The 15175-nt window shown below is 35.2% G+C and overlaps 2 protein-coding genes across 3 annotated transcripts; both read left to right on the forward strand.

Moving 5' to 3' along the window:
- The first annotated feature begins 1557 nt into the window (after positions 1 to 1557).
- Positions 1558 to 8323, forward strand: LOC103494750 (kinesin-like protein KIN-14I). Of its 2 annotated transcripts, XM_008456089.3 has the most exons (20): positions 1558 to 2088; positions 2556 to 2722; positions 2814 to 2957; positions 3060 to 3299; positions 3413 to 3478; positions 3909 to 3974; positions 4050 to 4133; positions 4224 to 4355; positions 4436 to 4517; positions 4617 to 4712; positions 4802 to 4975; positions 5055 to 5161; positions 5248 to 5426; positions 5669 to 5830; positions 5919 to 6172; positions 6266 to 6429; positions 6522 to 6719; positions 7064 to 7554; positions 7667 to 7798; positions 8086 to 8323. In XM_008456089.3, the coding sequence occupies exons 1-20, from the start codon at positions 1965 to 1967 to the stop codon at positions 8147 to 8149; spliced, it is 3126 nt and encodes a 1041-aa protein (XP_008454311.3). In that variant the 5' UTR covers positions 1558 to 1964; the 3' UTR covers positions 8150 to 8323. The 2 variants fall into 2 exon arrangements, with proteins under 2 accessions (XP_008454311.3, XP_050943401.1); XM_051087444.1 differs by lacking the exon at positions 8086 to 8323 and having other exon boundaries at positions 7667 to 8050.
- A 1010-nt stretch (positions 8324 to 9333) lies between these two features.
- On the forward strand, positions 9334 to 14960 carry LOC103494751 (fumarate hydratase 1, mitochondrial). Its single transcript, XM_008456090.3, has 17 exons — positions 9334 to 9711; positions 9842 to 9959; positions 10081 to 10230; positions 10993 to 11103; positions 11341 to 11424; positions 11703 to 11801; positions 11938 to 11988; positions 12069 to 12118; positions 12237 to 12318; positions 12423 to 12517; positions 12611 to 12677; positions 12781 to 12831; positions 13052 to 13147; positions 13283 to 13381; positions 13495 to 13524; positions 13612 to 13677; positions 14554 to 14960. The coding sequence occupies exons 1-17, from the start codon at positions 9563 to 9565 to the stop codon at positions 14638 to 14640; spliced, it is 1485 nt and encodes a 494-aa protein (XP_008454312.2). The 5' UTR covers positions 9334 to 9562; the 3' UTR covers positions 14641 to 14960.
- Positions 14961 to 15175: the final 215 nt, after the last annotated feature.

Below are 15175 nucleotides of genomic sequence, written 5' to 3' on the forward strand. Positions count from 1 at the left end.
AACATTGAGATAATGTGAATTTAAAAAGATACTAATTTTAACCCATTGATTGTTATTTATTTTCTTTATCTTTTATTAATAGATTCTTAAATGATATTATATTTGTAAGTATTTACAAATATAGTAAAAATTTATTGTTATCAACTTTTATTAATGATAAATTATAGTAGTCTATCAATATTTATCACTTTATAAATATTGACATTTGAAAAAAAAAACTTTTTTTTAAAAACATATACCATTAAAAAGTATGCATTCAAATATGAAAAAAGTTTTAGACGTTGAAAAATAACTCCCAATTTCATAAATAATATTTGACAAAAATAGTAATTAAATCTTTCCATTTATGAAAATATCGACAAACATGCTAACATATCAATAAAATATTACTCGATAAATATCAACGGTATCTATAATATAATTTAATGATGTTGGTTGGCAATGCTCAAATTACAATCAATCTTCTAATTGAATACTTTGCATTTAAGCATATACCATACCTAAAGACTTCCCATTCATTTTTCCCTCTATGCTAAACCTTTGCTCATATTAGATGTCACCATCCAAAAGAGGTAAAAAATAATAATAATAATAATAATGTAGAGTAATGGTCATGTTCTCACCACTTTTTCCATTGTTTTTTTTTAATGAATTAACTAATTCTTAAGCAAACAACTAAGGATATTAATAGTATCTATCTTACATATTTAGTAGTTTACTTTAATTACTTATATGCATTAATTTATACTTAATTAATTAAATATATAATAATTTGTTAAAGCCAATGAAAATTATATATATATATACTTATCCAACTCCGACCTTTAGAGAAATAAATTGTCACTTTTTATTAAGCTAAGCTTACTTTTGATGCTATTATAATTATTAAATTAATTAGAAAAACTAAAATCTTGATATAATAGTCTTTTGATTTTTATGATTGTAAGATGTGTTTTAGTTTAGAATGACAAAAAATAATAAAAATATTTGTAAATACCGTAAAAGTTTAAATTTTATTAATAATAGATATGGATAGATTTCTATAGATGTTTATGGATTCACATTGGTGTAAATAAAATTTTAGTATATTTTATAATTATTTTGGTTTATTTGGTTAAATCTCAATAATAATAATAATAATGTTTAAAAATCTTAATAATTAATAAAAAGAAATGAGAATTATCCATTGGATGAATAACCTTAATATAAACATTTAACCTTATTTTGTTTTGTAATCCATAAACAAACGATAAACAATTTTGTGAATTCATTTTAAAAAAAGGAAAACCGACAAATTAATTATTATAAAGTTTGAAATGGATCCTACGTGGAGAGATGATCCCATTATTCACGTGACACGTGGCGAGGCAATAAATCAGCACCTCCAACCTCTTTAAATTTTCAATTCTCACATAGTTAAAAACAAAGGAATGCGGACTCACGCGCTTTAAAGAGCCGTTGGTGGAGGTTAGGTTTAAGGTTCGGTGCTAGGCTCGGTTTTCAGCTTCGAAAAAGCAGAAAGCAGTATAGAGAGAGTATTAAAGGCTACAAAGAATAACAGATAGAGAGAGAAGAGGGAGGGGGCTCTACTCTGTTTCAGTATCTTTCTTTGTTCGTAGAGAGAGAAAGTGAAAAAAGGGAATTGAAAGCAGAAAAAAGGGTCGAAGCAAAGCAATGGAGAACTAATAACAAAGAAATATCAACCAACTCCATTACCCATTAACCCCATTTTTCATTGCTTACCAACAACAACAGCAACAGCAACAGAGGATCGCCACTTTGGTGGCCACAGAGGAAAAGACCCTCCATTAATATTCGAACACTTTGTTCAGTTTTTCTGTTGTAGATCTTTTTTTAGTTTTCAGAAGTACCCACCATTTCTGATGCATTTTGGTGCATTTGGGTGTTGATTTTTTTTGGGGAGAATTTCTTTTCTTGTGTGAACATATACGAAGGTGGAACCCATGGAAAGAACGTTGTCGTTTTCAGTGGCATCGGTGGTGGAGGACGTGCTTCAACAGCATGGGAATCGTCTTGGAAATGGAGGCGGAGGACTTGATTTGGAATCTAGAAGAGCTGAGGAAGCTGGTAACTCTTCTTTCTCTAGTCTTCTTTTTTCCTAAATCTTTGGAGTCTTGTGTATCTGATAATTTAGTTTGTTGATCAATTCACTAATGCGGATTTTTTTAAAATAAAAATAAAGCATATGCCTTTTATTTTGGATATACATTCTAACAACAAGAAGATTTTGGGTGTCTTAATTTCTACCTTTAGAAATAACTGATGCGGATTTGTGATCCTCTGTTTTCTCATCTACTTGATCGTAATTGTGTTCTGTAATGAGATTTTTTTCCCTTGATTGTTGAGTACGAGTTCCCACTCAGGATGCACAATTCTTCTGAATATCTATTGGTACTGTTATTTGGGACAATGTGGGCAATGGTTATTTGAGGGGTTAAACTGATCTATTGAAAATTTTCAGCTTTGGGGTTTATTGGGATTTTTAGTTGTTTCTTTTTCTGATACTTATGAGACTTGTTCTTTCTTTAAACTAGCATCTAGAAGAAATGAAGCCGCCGGGTGGTTGAGAAAGATGATCGGGGTTGTTGCTGCTAAAGATTTGCCAGCTGAACCTTCAGAGGAAGAGTTTAGGCTTGGATTGAGAAGTGGGATTATCCTCTGCAATGTCCTGAATAAGGTTCAACCAGGAGCGGTTCCCAAGGTGAGCCAAATTCACATTTGGGTTAGTTGTTTTTTAGGCACTAATTGTTTTAAAATCTTATTTCTGTTTCTCTATCGAAAACAATTGTTAGGTAGTTGAGAGCCCTTGCGATTCTGCCCTCATCCCTGATGGAGCTGCACTCTCAGCATTTCAATATTTTGAGAACGTGAGGAATTTTCTTGTAGCTATACAAGAGATGGGAGTTCCTACCTTTGAGGCATCTGATCTAGAGCAAGTATGTCCGAAGAGACAGAAAAAAAAAAGAAAAGATGATGACTAAGTGGTTGAAAAAGGCTCTTTGATTGACAATTCTTTCTATGATATTTCTTGTGTTCAGGGAGGGAAATCTGCCAGGGTTGTCAATACTGTTCTGGCTCTCAAATCTTATGGCGAGTGGAAACAGGGTGGAGGCTACGGAGTTTGGAAATTCGGTGGAAATGTAAAACCCACTACTACTATGTCCGCTACCAAGTCCTTTGTGAGGAAAAATTCAGAGCCATTCACAAATTCCTTGTCAAGAACCTCCTCCCTGAATGACAAATCTTTCAATTCTTCAAACGCGGACTGGAACAAAACGGTTAGTAATGTGGATTCTTTCAACCTTGTGTTATTTGCTTGTTTGTCTCAAGTTATTTGTTGGAACCATTTTTAAACTATGCATTCATTCTTGTCAATTGTTCATTGTAGCAGAATAGTTCCCGCGCTGCGCTCATTCGTGCACTGTTAACGGATAAAAGGCCTGAAGAAATTCCAACGGTGATGACTGAATGTGTTCTTGCTTCTTGAGTAACTTTGTTTATGTAGCTTTATTGATAGGTTGTCTTGATATATGCTTGGCGGTAGCCTTAGGTCAAGATAAATGGAAATTGTTAATGAAATAGAGGTTTCATTCCACAGATTGTGAGGAATTATTAAGGAAAAAGATCGTTGTTTCTGTTTCAACAAGATTCATCAATTTAGTCATCTTACCTTGAGAGTATTTCTTAGCTTTTTCTTTTTCAAGTACTAGGCTATCATCAATAGTCAACATAAATTGGACGAAGCTACTCCAAATTTAGAGAGTATTTCTTTTTCAACATAATTTGATCCTGCTGTTTTAAGAGCATATATAGTCAATTGTTCTATTTTGTATAAATTGAACGTGTCCTCAACTTTTTCTAAATTATGTTGCTCTATCTTCTTGTAGTTTGTAGAATCATTATTAAGCAAGCTTGTGGATGAAGTTGAGAATCGCTTCTCCAGCCTTGATCTGGTATGTATACTCAACAATCTTGTTTCATTTGTGTCTTTGCGCATTTTGTTTATTTCCCTCCTATTTTGCAAACAGACAAAAGCTACTCCAAAAGATGTGGTTTCGGCTAGTTCACAAAGCAACAAGTCGCTCTTGAAATCAGCTTTTGGTGCTAAAAGGGTGTGTTGTTGGTCTTTTATACTACTAACGCAGCTTACAATTACAGTATAACGGAATTGACTGAATTTACCCTCTTCACTCTTTATATAGGCAGAGGAACCAAACTCCAAAACGATTGAAAAGAATGAAATAATCCATGAAAGCAGTATATTTGAGGAGCAATCAAAGAGCTTGCTCCTGAAGCAGCAAGTGATTTTCGATCAGCAGCAAAAGGATGTTCAGGTATGTACCTATTGCATTTATTAATTGTGTTTTTCTTTACTGTTCATGATTTACATATTAATTTCAAGTTACTATTGTAGGAACTAAAACATAAACTGCACGCTGCAAAAGCTGGAATGCAGTTTATGCAAGTAAAATTTAGTGAAGAGTTCCACAACCTCGGTACGCTTACGAGATATACTTTTCTAGTAGCAAACTTCAATGGTGAGTAATTTAACTTTTTCTCATCTCAAATTTTTGGCTTCGTGTTTTCTTATGTAGGTATGCATGTACATAGTCTTGCTCACGCTGCATCTGGATATCATAAAGTTCTTGAGGAAAATCGTAAGCTATACAATCAAGTGCAGGATCTCAAGGGTAATTTAGATCATTGATCATATAATATGATTGAATTTTTTGTGCATTTTATGTTTTCAGATCATAAATATATTGGTCTTCTTGACCAGGTAGCATAAGAGTTTACTGCCGAGTTAGACCCTTTTTGTCTGGCCAATCAAATTATTTGAGTGTCGTGGATAGCATAGAAGATGGAAACATTACTGTTAACGCTCCCTCAAAACATGGGAAGGGACAGAGATCCTTCAGCTTCAACAAAGTATTTGGTCCATCTGCTACACAAGGTTGATGAAATATTTAACTTTGAAGCTGTATAGATTTTTCAAACACATATTTTGACAATTTGTTCTCGTTCTATTGCAGTGGAGGTCTTTGCCGATATGCAGCCACTCGTTCGATCTGTTCTTGATGGATACAATGTTTGTATTTTTGCATATGGGCAAACAGGATCAGGGAAAACTTTTACTATGGTAGGTATTAAACACAAGCTTCACCTCTAAAAAGCGTATCTGAAATTCAGATCTGGGCTTATATCTTTTGTTGTCTATATGTCTAGTCTGGGCCAAAAGAGCTAACAGAGAAGAGCCAAGGAGTAAATTATAGAGCATTGGGAGATTTGTTCCTTATAGCAGATCAAAGAAAGGAGACCTATCGTTATGATGTTTCTGTTCAGATGATTGAGATTTATAATGAGCAAGTCCGGGATCTCCTTGTCACTGATGGATCTAATAAAAGATATCCTTTCATAATTGATTTTGTTTCTCCTTGAGTTTGTTAGTCATAAGTTAAGCAAATATTGTATAGTTGACAAGCTTGAATTTGCTGCAAGTCATATGGAGATGCACATAAGTAATACTTCGGTTGTATCCATGATCATGATCAGCCAACAAAGTTGAACATTCTCGTTTGCATCTAGAAAAATTCAATAATGCTTTTATGGTGTTTTCTATCAAATGCTTTCCTTGACTGAATTTTACATTAGAAATTCGAAATAGTTCTCAAAATGGACTAAGTGTACCAGATGCTAATCTTGTCAGTGTGTCATCAACTTTGGATATCATTAATCTAATGAACCTTGGCCAAAGGAATCGTGCTGTAGGGGCGACAGCTCTAAATGACCGAAGCAGCCGTTCCCATAGGTAAAAATTCATTTATCTTGTGGTATTGAGAATTTGTTATACGGCATCACCAGGCACCAGGTTAACTTCCATTTGAATCATTTTGCAGTTGTTTGACGGTTCATGTTCAAGGAAGAGATCTGACATCTGGAGCGATTCTCCGTGGCTGCATGCATCTTGTAGATTTGGCAGGAAGTGAGAGGGTTGACAAGTCTGAGGTGACTGGAGATAGACTGAAAGAAGCACAACATATCAACAAGTCCCTTTCTGCTCTAGGTGATGTTATTGCTTCACTTGCCCAGAAGAATCCCCACGTCCCTTACAGAAATAGCAAATTGACACAACTTCTTCAAGATTCACTTGGTAAGATGAAAGTGTACATACTATAGCTAATCGATCCACACACTTATTCTTGTAGATTGACCAACAATTTTAAATGTATTCATAATTTTTTAGGTGGGCAAGCCAAGACATTGATGTTTGTTCACATCAGCCCAGAACCTGATGCTATAGGAGAGACATTAAGTACGCTTAAATTTGCAGAGAGAGTTGCAACAGTCGAACTCGGTGCTGCTCGAGTGAACAAAGATACTTCAGATGTTAAAGAGCTCAAGGAACAGGTTTTGACATTTTGGTCTCATTTGATGATTAATCTCAATAATGTTCATGCAAACTTCTATTAGTATACTCATCAAGTGGAAACTCGTGTCAGATTGCAAGTTTAAAGGCAGCACTTGCAAGAAAAGAGGGGGCACAACAACATACTCCACTTCCAGCTTCGGGGAACTCTGATAAATTCAAGACAAAAGCAAATGAGCTGTCACCTTTCCGGCCTAAAAGTCAGGACGTAGATGTGTTGATTGAACATACTATCCGCCGTCAGCCTATGGGCGATGTAGGCAACATAGAGGTATTCCCTCCCCCCCATCCCCCATTGGGTGGCAATAACTAATTTAGCTACATTGTTTTCATTGGATGTTGTCAAGAGTAGAACCATAGTCCTAAGGAAGCTCACACGATTTTTCTTCTTCAATACTATTTTTGCTGATAATATACAAGAGGACAATTGTGTATTCTTTCACCTCTCTTGTAGAAAAAAACAAGTGTCCCTTGAAGAGAAATGAAGTATGGTTGGTCGGTGTTGGTGATTGTGAATTCACTTTGATAGATGATTTTGCTGTTAATTCTTCAAAATATTTTCTCCTCGGTTAATTAGTTCATCACTCTAACATTCTTAACATCTCAATGCTTCAGCTTCATAATAACTCTGCAATAAGACAGAAGAGGCAGAGCTTTGACATGGATGAGATGTTGGCCAATTCACCTCCATGGCCGCCCGTCAGTAGCCCTTGCCTGAACTACAGGGAAGACGAAAAAGACACAGCCTCAGGTGAATGGGTTGACAAAGTAATGGTGAACAAGCAAGACGTTAACCAAATCGAGAATCCATTAGGATGCTGGGAAGCAGAAAATGGTAACTTAAATGACATTTTCTACCAGAAATATCTTCAAGATTCCTCCAAACTGTATACAGAACAAGGATACAGTATGTTAACTGGAGCCAACAGATTTAACATGGTTGGCATTGACGATATAGACGATCTAGACGCTGGAACAAGCGACTCTTCTGAACCAGATTTGCTTTGGCAGTTCAACCAGTCTAAACTTACAAGTATAGGCAGTGGAATCGGATCAAAAACGAAGAAACCAAACAGTGGAAAGCCAGTAAAGAGCCCAGAGTTAAGGTAATAATAGTAGTACCTACTATACTAGTTATGCTTCTCTTGCTATTTTGAGCTTTAACTTCAAAGTTGATCTAATATTTGTGGCTTCTTATTTTTAAATGAAATTGTGCAGCAAGAACTTCAATTCTTCAATGGGACCTTCTCCTTCACAGAAGATATCAAATGGGGTTGCTCACCCACTGCACAGAAATGGGAGACAGCCTACTTCTGCTGATAACAAACGCAGAACTGGAAATAGAAAACAGTAATTCTTTTTTTTTTTTTTTTTTCATTTTTTTGATTCTTTAACAAAGTGAGGGAGTGTTGATTTCCTTTTTTCTTTTATTTTTATTATTTTTGGCTATGTTGAAAAGAGAGAAAGGTGTTTTTATACGTCTTTCCACTTTTTCTCACCTCTTTTTTTAAATTGTTGTAATTAATTATTGTAATGGTGAAAAGAAGCAATAATTTCTGTTGCTTTTGTATTTTGGTTTATGACAGAAACTGCGTTAACAAACAGCTCCATAACCTTTCTCCTTTGCTCCATAACAGAGTTTTGACTTTTTTTAAGCTATATGGCACCCCCCAACTCGTACGCTCCAACCGCATCCAATGAAAAGTTTGACATCGAGCAAATATATATATGTATGTAGAGGCTGAAAGAAGAGGAGAGGAGTAGTTGTACCCAGCAACTATCTAAGCATTGCTCTGAACTAATCATGAAGTTTAGAGCTATTTGTTACATTCCAACCACACACATAATGTCAAGAAAAGGGAATAATACTAAATAGAGATCAGTAGCCTATTTTGGCATTACTAACCGTTGTTTTTACCTTAAAAGAGCATTTAGCAATGACAAAAAAACAAGACAAAAATTACACTTTACAAACTAACTAAATCATATATAATATGCATAGATTCAGGTTTTGAATCTCTGTCCTAACTTATTCTGGTTAGTTAGGTTTTATTTTATTATATGTTTTATAAATTTGATCAATTTCATCGTTACACTATCTAACTAGTAAGTTTGAAAATGTGCAACTTACTCTTAAAGTTAAACTTTTAGCAATTATGTATTAAAATATTATAATTCTATCCTTGAATTTTGAGTTCTGTTTTTAATTTAGTTATATAGGTTTCAAAATTTACACTTTTAATATCATTTTCTTTTACTAAATACTTACTTTTCACTAAATACTTACTTTTCGTATTTGGTCTTTAATCTAAATTTTAATCACATACTCCAAAAATTGTTCAATTTTAGTCATAGCACTTTTAATTGTCATTAATTTTGCAAAGATATTATATCTCTAGAGAGAGTGAGGAATTTCACTACCCGAAGTCAAGGCACAAACAAAACACAAAATAAGAAAACACCAAACAATTAAACCCAAAAGAAAGAAAAACACAACTTAAGAAAAGAGGTTCAAAGGAAAATAGAGCACATGGTTTCCTAAAAGAAAAAAACCTCAACTGTTACGCTTATGTCAAATATGATAAATAACAACACACCAGGTGACTCTCCAAAATTTACGCTTAAATTAAAATACAATAGTAGGACAAAACCAAGGTGAGTTAAATAGAAAATCCTATGAGCCACCCTAGGCAAGCTCACAAGTCCCATATTGCATAAAAGATTATTATAATTAATTTAACAAAATTCAATAAAATTTAACTTTTAGATAATTGAAGAAAGTGCTAAGAAAAATAAGAGTGAGTTGGAGTTGGGCCGTCTCTCAATTTGGGCCGAAGGAAGAAAAGTCACGTGAGGCGGGCGCAGCCGTGAAAGCCATTTACATTTTTCCTTTGAATCTGTATTTTGTTCTTCCAAATAAATCGCCGTATTCTCTCACGACACCTACAACCTTTTGACGTCACCCGCCATTTCTCCGGCGCCTTATCTCCGTCCATTCCTCCGTTCGAGGATTCCACTTTCCCCTATCTCCACTTGTTAGTCTTCTCTCCTCCTCTTTCCGGATCACTCTCACATTCTTCTTCCCAAACTCATATTCGCTTTTACCTCCAAAAAATGGCGGCCGTCTATGTTTTGTCCCGGCGATCCTCCCCTTCACACCTCTTTGGGATGGCTCGTTATGCTACTACGTCATTGAGATCTTACTCCACGTCTTTTCGCGAGGAAAGGGATACTTTTGGACCTATCAACGTTCCCTCCGATAGGTAGTTTGTCTTGTTTTTGGATTTACTTGACTAATAATTGCTTTGTGTTCGTTTTTTTTTTTCTTTTCCTAAGAAAGTTGTGATAAATTAAGTGAAATGAGTTTTTATGAACTGTTTTGTTGTGTTTTAGATTATGGGGAGCTCAAACGCAGAGATCATTGCAGAACTTTGAGATCGGAGGCGACCGTGAGCGAATGCCTGAACCTATAATTCGTGCCTTTGGCGTTCTTAAAAAGTGTGCTGCCAAGGTCCATTCTTTTTCAAATTTACAATAGTTCGTGTTTTGCAACTGAGATAAACGTGGAATACGGTTTTGGAAATGGTTTCTCATTCTCTTGCTCATTGTGACTTGTGAGTCTATTTTTGTAGGTAAACATGGAGTACGGTCTTGATCCAACAGTTGGGAAAGCCATAATGCAAGCAGCTCAAGAAGTAGCGGAGGGAAAGTTGAATGATCATTTTCCACTTGTTGTATGGCAAACTGGAAGTGGTACTCAGAGTAACATGAATGCGAATGAGGTTGGAACAACTCTGTTTTTATTTTGATTATGAACAACAATTCTACGTAGTTCGCATATTTTAGGATTTTTCATGAATCATTTTCTTTGGAGAAGTTATTGAGGCAGGCGTCACAATGTGTTTTGCATCGTTGATAGTTTTTCCTTTGCTTATCAAGATGTGAGGGACTCTGGTTACCTTCGAAATTCTTTCCAGAAGCATGAAAGCTTATATCACACTTCTTGGTCGTGTTTGTGTTCTTATAAAAGCAAGACGGCAGGCGTACTAACTCATATTACTGCATCCCCTATCATACCACCCTCCCAAAGGGAAAGATTTGCTTCCCTTGGGTAGTGGGCTTCAGACAGTGTTCAGATTTACTTTGCCCCTAAACTCCATGGCTAGAATTTATTGTACAATGTTACGTGAAGTAGGCAGCTTCAAAACCAGTGGTCAATAATGGATGAATTTAAAATGGTGTAAGATGACAGTAGTCCTTCCCTCATCCTTTCCTTCATTGTGTCAAATTCATGCATTCTCAAAGTATAATCTCTTGTAAAATAAAATCCTTTGACTCAATGAATATATATTGCCCTTCATTAAAATATTTGAAGTGCCCCATCAGAATGTTTTGTGCACATAATAGATGAAGATGTATATTATGGTAATCTGTAATGTAATTTTTTTAGAATGCCCCTTAGGGTATACTTTGTTCGATGGTTTGAATGTTAGAAAACACAGACCTCTACTGCACAATTGACGAACATCTTACTTTTGTGGCAGGTTATTGCTAACAGAGCATCTGAGATTCTTGGCCATAAACGTGGTGAGAAGTTTGTTCACCCAAATGACCATGTTAACCGGTCCCAGTCTTCTAATGATACATTCCCAACTGTAAGCTTTTTGCTTTACCAAGTTAATTTGTCTATTGCTATTCTAACTCTAATTCTATAGCTAACGAAAACCAATTTTAGCAGTTTTCCACGGCCAAGCTTCTTCTTTTTGTTTAGTAATTTTAGTTGTCAAACTTTAGTCTTTATTACTTTGACCATGAAACAACTTTTTTTTTTTGTCTCAATTGAAGAGTTGTTTTTCTCCACACTTCTGATTTCTGCTGTTTTCCTTTCGCAGGTAATGCACATAGCAGCTGCAACAGAAATTAATTCCAAATTCATACCAAAATTGAAAACTTTACATTCATCACTATACTCGAAGGTTTGATGTTTAGGAGAGCTATGCTGCTGAAAATTTCAATTTCATAGTTTGCAAAAATTTCTTTAAGTCTATGCTTGTTTGATTGCATGGGCTTAGCTGAATATATAAAAATGGGAAAACGTTACAAGATCCAATTTGGATCTTATTATACCATCCTAGGTTTAGCACATTTCAATTGATTTGTGTACTAGTAATGTATGTGTTTATTGCATTCCATTTTTTCTTTGCACTTTCATAAGTTTGTAATTCCTTGTATTACTCTGTTATGATCCTAACAGTCTATAGAATTCAAAGATATCGTGAAAATTGGACGCACCCATACTCAAGATGCCACACCTCTAACTCTTGGACAAGAGTTCAGTGGCTACACCACCCAAGTATGTCTTCTTTCTCTTTGTGTCTTCTTTCTCGTTGTGCTTGTGGAAGTTTTGGGTTATTATGTCTATCGAAAAGGAGAGGGTTCAACGAATTGCATATGAGTTATTTTCTGATTGGTATGCGCTTGGACTGCAGGTGAAGTATGGTATTGATAGAGTCTTGTGTACTCTGCCTCGAATGTATCAGGTTGGAAAATATGCGATTTCCCAGGCGTTTTGTCTTTTTTTTTTTCTTTCTTTTGACACTTCAACATTCCATTTGTGCAGCTTGCCCAAGGTGGAACTGCTGTTGGAACTGGATTGAACACAAAGAAAGGGTATAATTCCTTTTAATTAGTTTGGATAAGGAAAACTATCTTGTTTTTGGATAGTGTGCTTGATGATAAGAAGGCTGAACGTATTTCTCATTTTAGATTGGTGTTATCTATTGTTCAGATTTGATGTGAAAATAGCGGCAGCAGTAGCTGAAGAAACAAATTTGCCATTTGTGACAGCCGAAAACAAGTTCGAAGCCTTGGTTAGTCATTGGATGAGCTTCATCCTTTTATTCCACAATTTGGGGTTCCTGTCCTTCACACCTGGAACCACTTCTTTATTGTAAAACTTCTTTTTTTCTACTAGGCTGCACATGATGCCTTCGTTGAAACTAGTGGGTCTCTTAACACAGTTGCTGCTTCTTTGATGAAGATTGCCAATGACATACGCCTGTTGGGAAGGTTGTATTAGTTTTGTCGATCTTTCTCTTTGTTTTTTTTTTTTTTTTTTCTCTTTCTAACATTTTCTTCTTTCATTTCATTTCATGTATACAGTGGTCCTCGTTGTGGTCTTGGTGAACTTATTCTTCCCGAAAACGAACCAGGCAGTAGTATTATGCCAGTTACTCTCTCTCTCTCTCTCTCTCTCCATGCATATATATTTGGTGGAATGTGCATTCTGGGTTTTCGTAACCTAAACAATTTTTTTTTTTCTTTTGTTTCAGGGGAAGGTGAACCCTACTCAATGTGAGGCTCTCACTATGGTCTGCGCTCAGGTAAATAATATCTTGCGTAGTTTATGGGGCGCTGCAACAGAAATTAATTAGCTTAGATTCAGTCAATTCATTATGTTTGTTTCCTTTTGTTCCACAAATTCTTTTGGCTAATCTCCGTGAGCCTACGCATGCTCAGATTCTTAGTGATTGTTTCATGTGTATTGTTTTGTCATTCTAGAACTTAAAAGATGATATGGCAACTCTTATCGTTTATATGCAGGTTATGGGAAACCATGTGGCAATAACTGTTGGAGGGTCAAATGGTCACTTTGAACTTAATGTATATAAACCAATGATAGCCAATGCTCTTTTGCATGTAAGTTCCATCATCATCTCTTCACCGTTACTATGCCTAGGGATTACGTTCAAATAATCATATCAGAAACTAAACAGTTAATAAAAATTCTGGATTCGTCGAATTTCATCTCCAATGCTGGTGTATCATTGGCAGTCATTGAGATTATTAGGGGATGCTTCTGCTTCATTTGAGAAGAACTGTGTGAGGGGAATTCAAGCTAACAGGGAAAGAATTTCGAAATTACTCCATGAGGTAAAATTTCTATTATTATTTGACAAATACTTCTATACTACCCTGTTGAATAGAAGATTTTGGCTGATGATTCTTGTGGTTATCTCTTCGTGTAAATCCGATTGCCCCTGCAGTCTCTGATGCTCGTCACAGCTTTAAATCCTGTAAGTGTTCATCAACTAGAAAGCTCTCGTTTTCCTTAAGCTTGGTATTTTGTTTGCTAATATATGTCCCTGGCTTATTGTCTCCAGAAAATTGGTTACGACAATGCTGCCGCAGTTGCAAAGAAAGCACACAAGGAAGGGTGTACTTTGAAGGTATGAATTTTATTTATAGTTTTGAATTTGTTAGATATTGGGGGTGGGAGAGCCAAACTATTTAATTACTACATTGATCATCCAATTCTAACTAATGTGGGACAAGGGCATCTAAGCTACCTTGGTTCCCAACAATACTCCATCCCCGGAAAACCAATGTTCAACGGCTACTCCGGTGGTACTTCACTCGGCCACACCATGAAGAACCCTATATCGGTTTCATTTCGAAATGTCGACAACCATATTTTATTATTAGATACTTGAGCACCTTGGAGAACCACATGTATATTAAGGGATAAAAAACAAACTTATACACGATGTCATATGAGTGAATAAGATGTCTACGTGAAAATGTATAGGGTTTGTCATATGAGTGAATAAAGATGTCTACATGGGAAAAAATTGAAGTTTTTTTGTAATTAAAAGGATGTCTACATTAACGAATATTTGAAGTCAAATGCTGTATGTTAGGTGTCAAGGCTTCATATATGCTAGGTTGTTTTGATTCTTGTTGAACTATTGAAGTAAAATTAACTGGGATTATATTAGCATTTTAATGTCAAATTTAGAAATAAGAACAAACCATTGGAAAGTTAAAAGGGACAAGAATTTTACCTTGTAAATCTAGGATTTCATTAGACATAAAATTCAAATTTAAATCTAATAGAGCAATCAATTTTTTAGATCAAAATTGAAGTTTAGGAACTTAAGTTTGGAACAAAAAAGAAGCAAACCTCCCCATCGAAGAACCAGACTTGTAGACCAAATAAAATATATATGATACGATACCATAGACCACCAAAATAAGGATTGAAACTTAAATTTGATTGGTTAATTTGTTGATTTGGAGGCTGGTTTTTGTATATGATAATGCAGGAAGCTGCACTGAAGCTTGGAGTTCTATGCGAGGAAGAGTTTGATAAACATGTGGTGCCCGAGAAAATGATTGGTCCATCCGGTTGACAATAGAGAGCTAAAGCTTCCTTCTTCTGTGTTTGGATCCCATCAAAACCATTTTTATAGGTACTCTCATTTTTCCCCTAAAAGGAACAACAAATCCATTTTTATGAGGATTGAATTGGATAATAAAATGACCACACAGATAGAGTGTCTGGCGGTTCTCTTCTACTTTAGAAGTATCGTCAAAAAATAGTTTTCTTGCGGGAAGTGATTAATAATTTCTTTTGGAGACTGTTCTTGTGTACGTCTACGTCCATTATTGGGTCTCTTTGAGAATTTGACCTTTGTTCCCTTTTTTATATGAAGTATATGATATTCATCAATAGGAGAATATGACATTTATTATGCATATACGTCTTAGGTATAGTATAATTGCGACTTTAAGAAATATTGGTATATAGAGTTCATTTCATGATGAAGTTTCATAAATTTGAGATATCGCTTTGGAAAATTTTTTATTTGCATCATATTCGTAGCCAAACCATGGATTGTAAATCATATTCAAATACCGAACTTTCGTCTTACATATAGTTGGCAA

Source organism: Cucumis melo, chromosome 7 (assembly GCF_025177605.1).
Source record: "Cucumis melo cultivar AY chromosome 7, USDA_Cmelo_AY_1.0, whole genome shotgun sequence".
Lineage (NCBI taxonomy): Eukaryota > Viridiplantae > Streptophyta > Magnoliopsida > Cucurbitales > Cucurbitaceae > Cucumis > Cucumis melo.

Excerpts from the sequence above, each read along its gene's own strand:
- LOC103494751 (XM_008456090.3), top strand. The coding sequence starts at position 9,563 with ATGGCGGCCGTCTATGTTTTGTCCCGGCGATCCTCCCCTTCACACCTC. Across the intron at positions 11,425-11,702 it reads ATTCATCACTATACTCGAAG|TCTATAGAATTCAAAGATAT; the intron begins GTTTGATGTTTA and ends TGATCCTAACAG. Across the intron at positions 11,802-11,937 it reads TCAGTGGCTACACCACCCAA|GTGAAGTATGGTATTGATAG; the intron begins GTATGTCTTCTT and ends CTTGGACTGCAG.
- LOC103494750 (XM_008456089.3), top strand. The coding sequence starts at position 1,965 with ATGGAAAGAACGTTGTCGTTTTCAGTGGCATCGGTGGTGGAGGACGTG. Across the intron at positions 4,356-4,435 it reads AGCAGCAAAAGGATGTTCAG|GAACTAAAACATAAACTGCA; the intron begins GTATGTACCTAT and ends TTACTATTGTAG. Across the intron at positions 7,799-8,085 it reads AGAACTGGAAATAGAAAACA|AGTTTTGACTTTTTTTAAGC; the intron begins GTAATTCTTTTT and ends GCTCCATAACAG.